Genomic DNA, 13373 nt, shown 5'->3' on the forward strand with positions numbered 1-13373 from the left:
TCACCCGTGCCCTGAGAACGCGACACTCATTTCTTGTGCTCTCTCTCTGTGTCTTTCTCTCCCTCCTCCTCCTCCCTCACCTTCTGTCCACTTGGAATTCATCTCTCGAATTCCCCTCTCTCTCTCTCTCTCTTCTCTCTCTCTGTAGCAGTGATGGGGAGGACCACCATGTAGAGACAGAGAGGCAGTGGAGGCAACAGCAGAATAGCAGCAATGGGAAGCTACACATGGAGCGGGTCTGGACTGCAGCCGTGGTGAGCCTGAGACCAACGGGACGTGGAACCACCATCATTGCCCTTCTCAGGACCTGACCACTGGGGCTGTCCAACTCTCACCTGGATGCTCCCCGCTTGTGTTCGTCATCCTCTCTTCTCCTTGTTCTCTTTCTCCTCTTCTGTTTCTTCTCTCTAATGATTTTTGGTCCGCCGATATCTGACAGTCACTCCTGAAACAGAGAAGCGGATCATCGATCGATCCTCTTGGATTCCCCCCCACCCCACCCCTTTTTAAAATCTCTCTATCTGCTTACTTTATCTACCAGTGGCAATCTTTTTTTCTTTTTTGGGTTGTCTTTGCCTGCTTGACACCTATTTTTTTGGATGACACTGATCTCACTTCTCTGTTGTGCAAGCTTTTTGATTGATCTATAAGCAATAACAAACACTCTAATCTAACTGACTTGACTAGCTGTCATCATGGGGGACATGTCCAACAGCGATTTTTATGCCAAGAACCAAAGAAACGAGGAGAACCATGCAGCCGGCTTCGGCTGCTCGGTCCTGGAGCTCCGCTCCTTGATGGAGCTGCATGGCCCAGAGGCGGTTATCAAAATCCAGGAGGACTACACGGGCATAGAGGGACTCTGCAAACGACTGAAAACCTCACCCACAGAAGGTGAGTCCCAGTCCTTGTCTGTGTATGTGCTTGGCTGTGCATGTGAATATGTGTGCGCTACTGTGTATCGTCTGTGGGATCTCATCAGATTGATGGGTAGATTTTCAATGTATTTACTGTTGTTTTGAATGTGCATCATTATTTACTCAGCCCATCTGCTTTACTTTATGTACAAATAATTTGTGAAAACACAGAAACGTTGTAAAGCACCTGGAGAAATGTGGAAGCACAGCAACAGAACACCAGACATGGGAGGGAGTCCTGTTTAAAGGGCCTAATGGAAATTCCTCTCAGCCAGCTAGTGTTGGACCTGTTTAGTATGCATATGAATCTCTCTGGACAGTTTAGGCCCGACTCACTCTCCCTCCTCCATACAAGCCCCCCACACTCACCCCTCCTTGTCATTCTCCCACCGTGTCAGCCAATCAGCCGTAGCCTTATTAAGGAGCAGGTCTCTAGGGCAACACGGCAGAAGTTTTGGCCACGTAGTATGTGCTGTTGCCTCCGCAAATCTGGAATGGCCATGATGTAATGAGAAAGAAAAAATCTGAATAAGAATAATGTATATTTACTTATTTTCCGTGAAACAATTTCAAAATATAGTGAATATTTCATAACCGCAGTTCAAATGCCTGATTTATTCATTCCTTAAATGGCCCATCCTGGACTTTTTCTACGAATTGCAGAAAGGTAGGTTCATCTGGTGCTTTGTCCACAGCTGCAACACAGAGAGCATACAAAAACTGATCTAATATCTTCATCTGGGTATTGAATATGTTCACATCACCCACCTCCCCTGATATAGGGATCTTTGATAAGTATGCAGGCAGTGTCACCTGTGTGACATCAGAGGTAACCTGTAACCTTGTTGGCTGATAGCCACAGAAGATTCTGTTCCCTGGTCGAGTCATCCAATAGCACCACTTTCAGGTCACCCTCATACCTGGCAGAGTTAAGTAGATACATTCAAAGAATCTTCCGAGTCACAAGAACAAAACAGTTTGATTGATGGTCACCATATTTGCAACATTAGTGTGAAAGAATGCCTACAGTGTTACAGCGATACGTCAAATTAGACTAAATTTAAACGAGCAATAAAAATGATCAGATATTTCCCATTCTCATGAGCATCCTGAATAGATACACAAACGTAAAAAACAATGTAATTAAAACAGGAATGCCACTGTATGAGCGACGCTATCCCTGACATTGAGTGGCTAGCACACTTTACACACTAGCTCATTTAAAACATTCAAAATGTTTAGATTACATGTGTGCAGTGGATCTTTATGTTTTATTAGAGATTTCCATATTATTAAAATTATTATTCCTCCTTGTAGCTAATGGCTAAAATAATGATGATAAACAGATCAGAGAAATTCAGAAAAAATAAATGTGTTCATGCCATTCGATATTTTGGCATTTATTGGATTCAAGAATTGGTAGAAGAATGCATTGTGTATCTTGTTTGAATAAATGTAGTGCTTCCATTTTCAATAGGTAAAATATTTTAAGTTTGCCACATGTCGGTTGAGATCTTGCTCACCAGTTAACAAGCAGAATGCTCCTCTCATCAGATTATTAATTATTATGATTAACTGCAATATCTCTCACTGGATCAATCACTAATTGGAAACAGAGTGATTGTACTTGGCACTATTTGCAATAGTGATCCCAGGTGTTTCTATGTTCATGTTGTGTGGGTCCCCTTGTGTGGTGCGTGGTTGCTCCACAGAACATAAGTTACCTCTGAAATATGATCCTGGTAATTATCCTTGAAGGTATTGTGCATTGCTTGCTGTCATCATGTGTAGTGTGTGTACTGTGTATACATCCCAGGGGACTGTGTTTGATGGTAAGAGGCCTTGAGCACGCTTGACCTATTAGCCACATATACTGTAGTCTGTGCCAGCCCTTTCACATGATACGCACAGTTCATGAATGGCCAGTCCATTATTCAGCATAAATTCATAATGGTTCTGTTGGTATAGAAATGCAACCAGTGAAGGGTTTTCACTCTCGACCACAATCATGGAGATGCATACGGCACCAGGCGTCTGCTGTACAATTTTGAAAAGAAAGCAGAAGATCATTTAAAAGCTGTTTTCAAAATGCATTCCATATCAAAACAGAGTAGTTGGAGGATATGTGAAAGATTGAGGACTCCATCAATAGCTTCTACACACGATGCACATTATGTACATGAGGGCGATGAAGGAAAGAGAATTATTGCTCCACGGTTTTGGGGAAACATTTTTATTTTTTTGACAATCTAAATGCTTCAGGAAGCGTCTCATCTCTTCAGGCATTATTATGTTTATCTATTTATTTGTAGGTTTCGTGACCCCAATAGATGGACAATTTAAAACCCCACAGTGATTACCTGCACTCAGGATGCAGTTACCCGTGTGTTGCCTTGTCGGTGACTGTGGGGGGAAGAAGCTAGCGTTTCCCTCCGGCAGCCAGCAGGGTGAACGGTATGAGTCATTCAGGGGCGAGATGGGATGTCAGGCTAGAGCTTAGTTTCCAAAAACAGACTTGCTTCTCTTAAAACAGGGGGAAGGACGGTTGGTAGGTTCCAACTATTTCCTGTACTGTAGACTGTCGAGAGCTGCGGCACATTGGTGGGTCGGGAGCAAGGAACTGCAAGAGAGTGCTCCGGGCAGAGCCACTCCTCCAGGGTTGAGAGGATGAAGAGGTGCTTAGCACATCAATGTTCTTTGATGTTGTGAGCAAGGAAAGGCAAGAGAGTAGTTGCAGAGACTGTGCGGGGAAGGAAGAATAAATATACATATAAGTAGGTCTAGAAACCGCATTGTATACTGAGAGTCTCTCCACCTCACGAAACTACAGTGATAAGCTTTTTAAGCAGATACGAATACATTTTATTAAAAAATCTAATTGTGTAAATGAAGCAGTGAATGTTTTAAAACATTCATCACTACAAGTTTGCGCTAATTTATTTAATACCTGTCAGTTTTGGTATTTGTTTAACTATATACAGTTCGCCTACTATTATTATATTACTGTCCAAAGCAGAACACCCACCAGCAAAGAGTTTGACCTTTCTTTTTTTTTCTCCAGTTTACTGTCTGCAGAGTTGCCCTTCATGACTTTACACACCACGGTGATGGAATTAAGGGATCTCTTATGCATGCTGAAGAGAGATATAACTACATACTAATTACTACAGCAGGACCTTTGAATTGACAATCCAATCCAATTAAATAGTCATATTTAGCAATTTGTTCATTTTGTATTATCTTAAATTATAACCAGTCTGGGCTATTTTTTTCCCAACCAACCAACCAAGATACCACAATGACATATCCCTCACCCTTTTATGTCTACTATTTCTCTGCCTCTACAATTTTACTTCTTCCCATTTCAGTCTTCTTTCTACCTCCATCTTCTCTTGATCCCCCCTTGTACGCCAGTTCTACTAATTTGACTCCCACTGCACATACACACACTTCACCTCCACCACCTACAAATCTCCCTCGACATCCCCTTCCCCAACCTCCAGACAGTTTTACACCAGCAGCTTTTGATTAAGTCCATACCCTATGCTCACCACTCTTATCAATCACACCAAAAATGTCATGATCTCCAACCTATTATAGAAAAGGTATTCCTTTAATATTTACATCTAATCTGTATGCTGGCTAAAATGGCAATGGTTATCGATTCCAGGTAATTGATATTGACACCAACCCTCATGTCTGCCATCCACCGTTGTTTCTCTTCTTCTTCACCGCATTGATTGTAAAGTTAGAGGAGTTATTTCAGGCTTGCATAGCTCTGAAAGTGTCATTGATTTTCTATAGAGACAATTGCAGAATTTGTTTAGACTTCTATGGGCATGAAACTGTCACAGTTACATAATCAGTGCGATAGATGAGAAACTGTGTCTTCACTTCAAGTCTGTGCACATAAAATGTTGTTATGACAAAAGGTAACTACGACTCTCGTGGTGCATTTTTGGGACGAAACACATGCAGCCAAGACTCTCACGCTGCTAAAAGCAAGTTATCTGTTCACTTTCAGATTCTGGATCAGTTTCTGATCGGTATGATGTTTTCATTCGAATATAAATATTCTGCTAAACATTCTGAATTTGCTAAAGGTGCTATTTATGACTTGACTGACTTGGATATCGATCTCCTCTTGAAAGCGTCGCCAAAAAAGCTAAATTGATTTAATTTTCAAACCATTCCTTAAAAAGAATACTTAAAAACCCGGAATCTAGAGAATATTGATTCCCACGTCTTCTTCAGACCTCCTCATCATCAACCCCTCCACCTGCCCTTCATCTCTCTTCTCTCTTTCACTCTATACCTCCCAGTCCTCCGTATCACCACACCTCACTTCTCCATTCTCTCTCTCCTCTGCTCTCATTTCTATTTCAGGGTGCTGGTTGGTCGCTGGTATCCCAGTGGGCCGGTGTACAGCCTAACCTTAATAGCCCTGCTCTACATCTGTAACCTTCATCATCTTTCTCTTCAACTCTCACTTGACTTGCTAACAATGTACCGGTAATAGTGCTGGAAAAGTAGCACACCATCTCTAAACTTCCTTTTGTCCAATGGACTAAAAGAACATATTGTAACATAAAGATTTAGTTTTTTAAGTTGTATTTATATGTTTTTCTTTGTTGAGACCATTATTTTGGCATTAAGATGATTTCCCCCTCCCCCAGGTAAAATAGAGCCCAGTAGGCTTTAACAAGGAAGACAAAATGGCTTAAAAGACATGCAGGTGGTATTTCTTATTAACCGTCTTTTTGCTGAGGCTGAACTCTTGACTTTTTTATCTGAATGCATTTATATACAGGACTGTCTCAGAAAATTAGAATATTGTGATAAAGTTCTTTATTTTCTGTAATGCAATTAAAAAAACAAAAATGTCATGCATTCTGGATTCATTACAAATCAACTGAAATATTGCAAGCCTTTTATTCTTTTAATATTTAATAATTTTTTAATTGCATTACAGAAAATAAAGAACTTTATCACAATATTCTAATTTTCTGAGACAGTCCTGTATATATATATATATATATGTATATATACATATATATATACCATACACACCAATACCACACTCTTAATGTCTCTACACACACTTACACACACACACACACACAGTATCTCACATACATATACTATAAATATATTGATCTGTTACCAGTGATTTATATGTGACATTGTAAGACCTAGTCCTAAAACAGAACTGAATGTCAAGGACACGGAGGAGAGGGATGTGTACAGTATGCGTATGGATGGCAGATGTTGGACGGAGAAAAAAAAGAAAATAATGGAGGTGTAGCAGGAGAAAGCGAGAAGTTGAGCTCATGCTTAGATGTATAAAGAATAACAAAATGTTTTCTATTTATCTTTATTCTTTTGTTTTCTTCCCTTACCTCCTCTTGCAGATTATCATAGTATCTCTAAAATAACATTTTCTTAGCATAAAGCCTGGACATGAGACAGCATTTTTGCACTTCAGGTGGTTGCTAATAAGTGGCTAAATGAGACTACGAAATGGCATCATGCCGAATATTAGTTCTCATTTAACTTGGTGGTCATGACAAGAAGTTATGCAACCGTGGCGTCGTCAATGACTATCTTTTAGCTTTTTTGATTATACATTTCATCAATCACAAGTTGTTCATTCGGGAAGATTATCTTGCTGAATTAAACATGCGAGTATCGTAAAAGTGTGCTTGCTACAAACCTTATTTTCTGTAATTATTATCTAATAATTCCAAATTGTCTCTTCTCGGTTGGCCTACACAGCTACGTCATTCCTGCAGCACTCTATTCCTCCTACATTTCACACACTTTGTTGTGTGCCGCTTCCATGACGAGGCCTTTACAAATTCTATCCATAACTCAGGAAACTGTTTGCCCCACTCATCCGTCATCCACCTTTTCTCACCTCCTCTCTATCTTCTCTCCATCTCTCTCTATCATTTCTGTGTCTGCAGCATTTGCTTGAAACACCTCCATTTCAGCTCCTTTCTTTCTCATGTTCCTTCATTCACACCCACCTCCTACCTGTTTTCATTCTCATCTTTTTTGTATCCCTCCCTTGCATTTCAGTCTGTGTGCTGCTACATTTCTGCATATTATTCTCTTCTAATCCAAACCCGGTTGTTGCTTTTCCTCTTCTTCATTCTTCACTTCTGTTTGTTCCTCATCCCACCTCTTCTCCTTGCTCCCTTTCTTTTCCTCCCTCCCTCTATCCTAGTCGCAGTACCACGATCGTGTTCCCCTCTGATGCAGTCTATTTAATCTCTTTCCCACAAGGGATCTCTCACATGGAGCAGCCGTCTCTTCATTAAGGGCATTTTATTCTGCTCTGCAACTCCTTCTGCTCATCCTCTCATCTTTACCCTGTCCTCTCTTCCCCTACCCTAGTCACTCTGTAAAAGAGATAGAAGAGGAAGAAAAAGAGAGAGAATAAAATTGGAGGCAGTGAAGAAGAGAGAGAGAGAGAGAGAGAGATAGCTCTCAGAGGACAGATTATAAATGATATACAGCCATTTTGCTCTGCAAGAGAGCAACACCACATCATGGGCAGACGCACGCGCACACACACACACATGTACACACAAATACACACCACATACTCACACAGGTAGTCTGCTGCAGTGTCGTAGCAGTGACCTTGAGCCACTGCTTATGCAGTATTGTGGCACGGTGGTCAATCACTCTATAATAGCGCTCTAAAAGCAATATTAAGACGATTTACTGGGATGGGAAATGTGCAGAACTCTTAAGGAGCGCTTTAGCTGATAAATGTCTTTAAAAAAATACTGATTTCATTAATGGTTAATAACACGTTTTATTGATGCTTTAAAATCAGCAATCTGCGCTAAACAAACAAAAATAACTTACTAGCTTACTGTAAACTGTAAAGCTCTCCTTACCCTTTGTCAATGACTTGCGATTTACAGTTGAAACTGCAGATCTGATGTTTTTTTATATAAATAAGAAAGCCATAAAAGCTTCTCTACCCTCTCAACTCAAAAACATGATTTTGTACATGCATTTATCCATCAAGCATTAAAATGTATTAACCATTAATGAAGTTAGTGACAACTACTGAAGCTTTTTAATGCCTTTCTGCATAGTACCTTATTGTAACACTGTGTCGATTTTCAAATGCAGTGAAATACAAAAAGATGAGCAGGTGGGTGTTTAAGAAATCATGGCATATCATCATTTCAGCATGGACATTTTTGTGAAGGGCAAACCATTCTCAAATGCTAAGACTTTTATATGAGGGTTTGATTACTGTCTGGAGAAATACACTGTGGGCTAGTTTCCCAGTCTGGGATTAAACAAAGTCTTTGAATAAAACTATAGTTATATCCATGAGATGCCCACTGAAACTATCCTTCGTCTAGAGCGTTGTCAGCTGTGCTCCCCGAGAGGGAGCGTACCTGAGTGAGGGCGCAGAAATTTGATTTCATTCAATTCGAATTAGGCCAAATAAAAGCCCAAAAGGTTGGTGACCACTGGTCTAGAGCAAGTCAAATTTGTGTATGACAAATTACCCTTGAATGTACGATAGATCTTGAAACTGTATCTCCTTTAATCAATAGTGGAGCATATCAGCTCAAGCCGGTATACCATATTGATTTCCCAAATGACAACTATACCAAAGTTCTAGAAGAATCAGATGAGCTAGAGAAGGAATCCCACATTCTCACAATCCCAGTAGTACATGCACGCGTGTGCACACACACACACACACACACACACACACACACACACACACACACACAGACACAGTGTGTGGATACTGGACATGGCTGGGAGTAAAGTCAGCTGTCCCAAGAGATGCCTGACTATATTAAAAGGACAGATGCCAACAAACAGACTCTATTGGCCTGCTCCCATGGAGCCTGGTGCTGACTCACAACAGTATACAATATGTCTGCCAGTGTGAGTGTAGTAAACTACTAGTGTATAGGTTGGCACTCAGTAGGTATGACTGAAAATGTTTAAAAAATAGACGTGTTTACATCGTTATATATACATTAATTTGCAGGGCATAGGGGCAGTTTGGCATTAGAGCCTCGGCACTAAAGTCTGGACTAGCTGAATAACTGAAGGAATGTCTCTGGGAGAAACAACTGAACAGTTGCAGTAACTGGATAATAAAGCAATATGGGCCACTGAACTTAGTGAATTGAATATTTATCAGATCACACAAGACAATAATTAGCACGCTACTGCACCCTGCGGTCCCTCCGCTTCACTTCACGCCACTAGAAGACTACAAGTGTGGACGGCATTCACTCAAATTCAGCCAGTTCAATCTCCAGTGCCGGGAGTCTGATCCCTAGCTGCTGCAACATGGAGACGGAAACAGGTCAGCCTCTTTCATATTTCCTCAAAGTGCAGTTAGTTACATTCTCAATCCTAATTTTTCATCTGAATCTATATATTGTAAGTACATATTCACATGTCTTGCAATCTATGGTGTGTGTACAGGTGTGGGAGTAGTGGCTTGCCTCATTCTACCACCAGCCCACCTCATTAGTTCCTGCCTGTCTTAAAAGTCTGTCCTCAGAATCGCTTGAAAATACAGTGCCAGAAACTGACATCTCTAAATGCTTCTTTGTCGGAGGTCATTGTTGTTAATCTACATTCAGCTCTTGTCTTCTGACATGTCCAGAATCTGAACTGGCTGCTGGAAGCCAGGAGTATGAATAGCGAGTTGACAGGCATGGCAATGCTTTTAGCTGAATATGCAGAGTCTGGGGCTATAACCGGCTTCTTTCTCTCCATGTCAGCTCTTTCCCTGAGTTGACCTCTTTGCCCTCTCTTCTCCCCCTGTGGGGCAGAACAAGGTGTGGCACCACGGCTGCCAAAACAGACAGACAGCATTTCTCTCTCAAGGGCACAAAAACAGATACAGTCTTGGACCAGATCCAGCCCTGCCTTGCTCTTTCAACTTTTAGTTTACACATCCTGTCCATAATAATCCATAACATCCCAGCAGCAGCAGAAAAGAGGAACAGGAACACAGAAGCTGTTTTGTTCTGACTTTGCATTTGACCTTTTCTGGACCTTTAAAATACATTCCCTTGCCCATGGGCATAAAGAAAGCAGAAACTAAACCTGTTTAGTCTTACACGTCTTGGATACTGCCCCAGAGATAGTCACACTTACCCATTAGATCAGGATCAAAGCACCAAAATCAGACACAGCCTCATGTGCAAACACATGATTTCAGCTTTTATAGTCTCTTGTGAAATGTTAGTCAGTTATTGCAATTGTATCCAGAGAGTACATACAGTACAGCAGCTTTAGATTGAAAAAAATCTTCATTGGGGAATTGTTTACCGAACCTTCGATCAAAACATTAGTGGTGAAAGACGTATTCCCATCCAACTATACAACTATAGAACAGTAGCAATACTTTTATGAGTAAAAGCAAAACATTCAAACACAGAATATCTACTACCACTAGTAGTAGTAGTGTTTTAATATGTCTTAACAGGACAGAAATATGACCCTGACCGTTCTTACATTAGTGGCATGTGGAAAAATCAATGATGTTGAATACCGTGTAAGTACATCTGTTTCAGGTCAGGAATATTCAAGGAGATGCATCCATTTGTGCAGCATGAGGTTTCATGGGCTCAGTCACATTACAGTTCAATCAAAGTGCTACTGGATAGCTCAAGCAGAGATCAATACTCTTTCAACTCTCCACTGTAATTCCCCTACAGTGTTAGAGTTTCAAAAGTCCGATTTAAATTGCAGTGTGTTGTATGATTTAATCCATTGAAGATATCTTTCATAGCAATGTACACATATTATTTAAAAACATCTTTAAAATAATGCCTATTATTATAGTTATTATTATGTGGTAGTTAATATTTAATTTATTTGGCATTATCCCCACACAATCATCTCTCTAGCTGTGGCCCTGACGTTGTATTTGACCTGCGGTTCCAAGCAGACAGACAATAAGGTGCACGCAAGAGTGTGTAGATTTCCCTGACCTGTCATGACTATTTCATGACACTCTCTGGTAGTTTGAATTTTAATAGCTGTCCCTATTGTGTCCGAAGCTTCTCTGAGCCCCTGGGCGAAACCCGAGCCTGACACCCAGATGGGAGACAGCAGATAGACCACTGTCACTCTCCCTTTTCAGCCTCTTGGCCTGAGCACTCTCCCTTTTCAGGGGGGTGGGGGCAGGCTTTGGGCATGAGGGGAAAATATAATAACTCCTGATCAGCATGGTTGGCTCGAGCCACCGAGCCCACATGTATTAGGGATATTTGTAATTCAAATCTTTTTTTCAATGCAATGCAAATCAGAACCATCCACCGAGTTCATTTGGACAATTGTTTAAGATGTGTTTCAGATTCAGTAAATAGGAATGTGCTGTAATTTAATGATACAAATCTTAAGTAGTATTGAAGCATACAACAGTCCATATATTCAATTCAATTCAGTTTATTTGTATAGCCCAATTTCACAAATTACAAATTTGTCTCGGAGTGCTTTGCAATCTGTACACATACATCCCATCTTGCAACCTCACCGGGGACCAGGAAAAACTCCCAAATAACCCTTCAGGGGGAAAAAAAGGGAATATATGAATATACACACAGACACACACACACACACACACACACACACACTCACACACAGATGTCTCATTAATGCTACTCCTATTTGTTCCACTGTTTTTCACTTTGATCTCTTGCGGTAGTTTGACTAAGCACATCTGTACTGCCGTTGCTTTTAACTGCCATCAATGTTCATGACTTTAGTCCCACACAGCAGACTGAAATACTTTTACATTTTTATAGTACAAGCACCGCGTTAACGTAACTATGACACCATTTTGTTCTTCCTTCGGAAGTTATTTGTTTTACCACATTTTACTCTTTTTTGCCTTACGTTAGATTTATTTATAGTCATGTCCCGCACGTCCCCCGCGGATTGTCATGTGTGCGCGTTTGGTGTGATGCAATGGATCATCCTACCAATGCAAACATGGCACAATCCTCATTTTACAGTAATATGATTAGTTGTGCTGCCCAAATTCACATATACTTACCAGGCTTCCAGAAAATATTTCTTAGAGGTACAAATTAAACCTTTGGGTATTGAAATTATGTGATATGAGCAGCACACACCAACCACAACTTTGAGTTTTCACAGTTTTCTTCCCTTGCATAAGATTACATAATACGCTTTTTTCGCAACATTTGAAGATAGAAAAGTGCAAGAAGTATCGTCATAGAAACAAAAGAGCATTTGTTCTGTGGGTCAGAACATAATTGCATATAAAATGAACGTGGGATGCATTATTCAGTCTTTTAGATGTGAACATTTCTACATAATCATCCAGCTGTCTCTGTTTAAGAACCCTGTGTAACATTTATGCACGTATACACAACGAAATAGGAATACTAAGTAAGAATCAGTTATCCTGTGATGTGTTTGTATGTGTGTGAGAAAGAGAGCTGTGAGCTGTGTTCTCTCACTCCACTCCACCATCTCTTGCATGAGTCAGACACATAGAGCACAGTGCGTGACAGCAAAACTCACCCACTTGTACAGCTGCCCCCACAGACTCTCACACACACACACACACACACACACACACACACTTACACATACACGCACGTACACTAAGACACACAAGTGCATATTTTATTCCGAATTTTTGGGTTGTTGGAAGACCGTTGAAAACTGTGCTGGTATTTGAGCCGCTTTATAGAAAGCAGAAATCTCGTGGCGACAGAGTAAATGTCCAGACGCAGTGGCTTCATTGTCCAAATAATCCAAATGCTATCAAACGTGTTTAAGTGGTAAGCTTTTAGCATTGTCAAAATCAAGCATAATAATCTTTGAAGATGTCAACCACAAGGCGAAAAAGCATTTTTTGCCCAAAATGTTGATTATTCCTTTAAGTAATCATCCAGTAATAGCAGCAGCTGTGACCAGAGCTCCTCTGAGCTCTGTTGCCTGATGAACATGAAAATCTGTCACTGATCCTGTTCTCTGAGTCTGCATCTCGTCTGTGTTGCACAGTGCAGCTGGAATATGAGGCTGAACATCCCACGGTGGGTTGCAGTCCACACACACACATGAACATGCACACATACAGTACACTTGTGGTGGGAAAGACATGGTGTCAGAAATTGCTCTATGTCACCTTCCAGTCCATTACCTTTCAGAGGCGTTTGTCTGTAGGGGAATGGATGATAGATCTGTGTCTGTTCCCGCGACCCTGGGACTTCTCCTGAAATGAGAGAATGTGTTTGTTTACATACAGTACAGCATATCTGCTCGTCTGTGTCTGCTGCAGACAAGCAAACGCAAATCACGCTGCCTCACACAGACGCCGCCTCCTCTCTGTGGCCTCTTGTACTGATATGGTGTGGAGATTACAACGAATAAGCACACAAAACAACAATGCCCGCTGAAAAAAGAAAA

At 40.9% G+C, this 13373-nt stretch overlaps 1 protein-coding gene across 2 annotated transcripts in view; it reads left to right on the top strand.

The window, feature by feature from the left end:
• Positions 1-797: 797 nt before the first annotated feature.
• Positions 798-13373, top strand: part of atp2b2 (ATPase plasma membrane Ca2+ transporting 2) — a 67410-nt gene continuing 54834 nt past the window's right edge. For both annotated transcript variants that reach the window (XM_056437703.1, XM_056437704.1), the window contains exon 1: positions 798-894. In XM_056437703.1, the coding sequence (XP_056293678.1) occupies positions 798-894 (97 nt within the window). The remainder of the gene's footprint in view (positions 895-13373) is intronic.

Source organism: Pseudoliparis swirei, chromosome 18 (genome assembly GCF_029220125.1).
Source record: "Pseudoliparis swirei isolate HS2019 ecotype Mariana Trench chromosome 18, NWPU_hadal_v1, whole genome shotgun sequence".
NCBI classification, from domain to species: domain Eukaryota; kingdom Metazoa; phylum Chordata; class Actinopteri; order Perciformes; family Liparidae; genus Pseudoliparis; species Pseudoliparis swirei.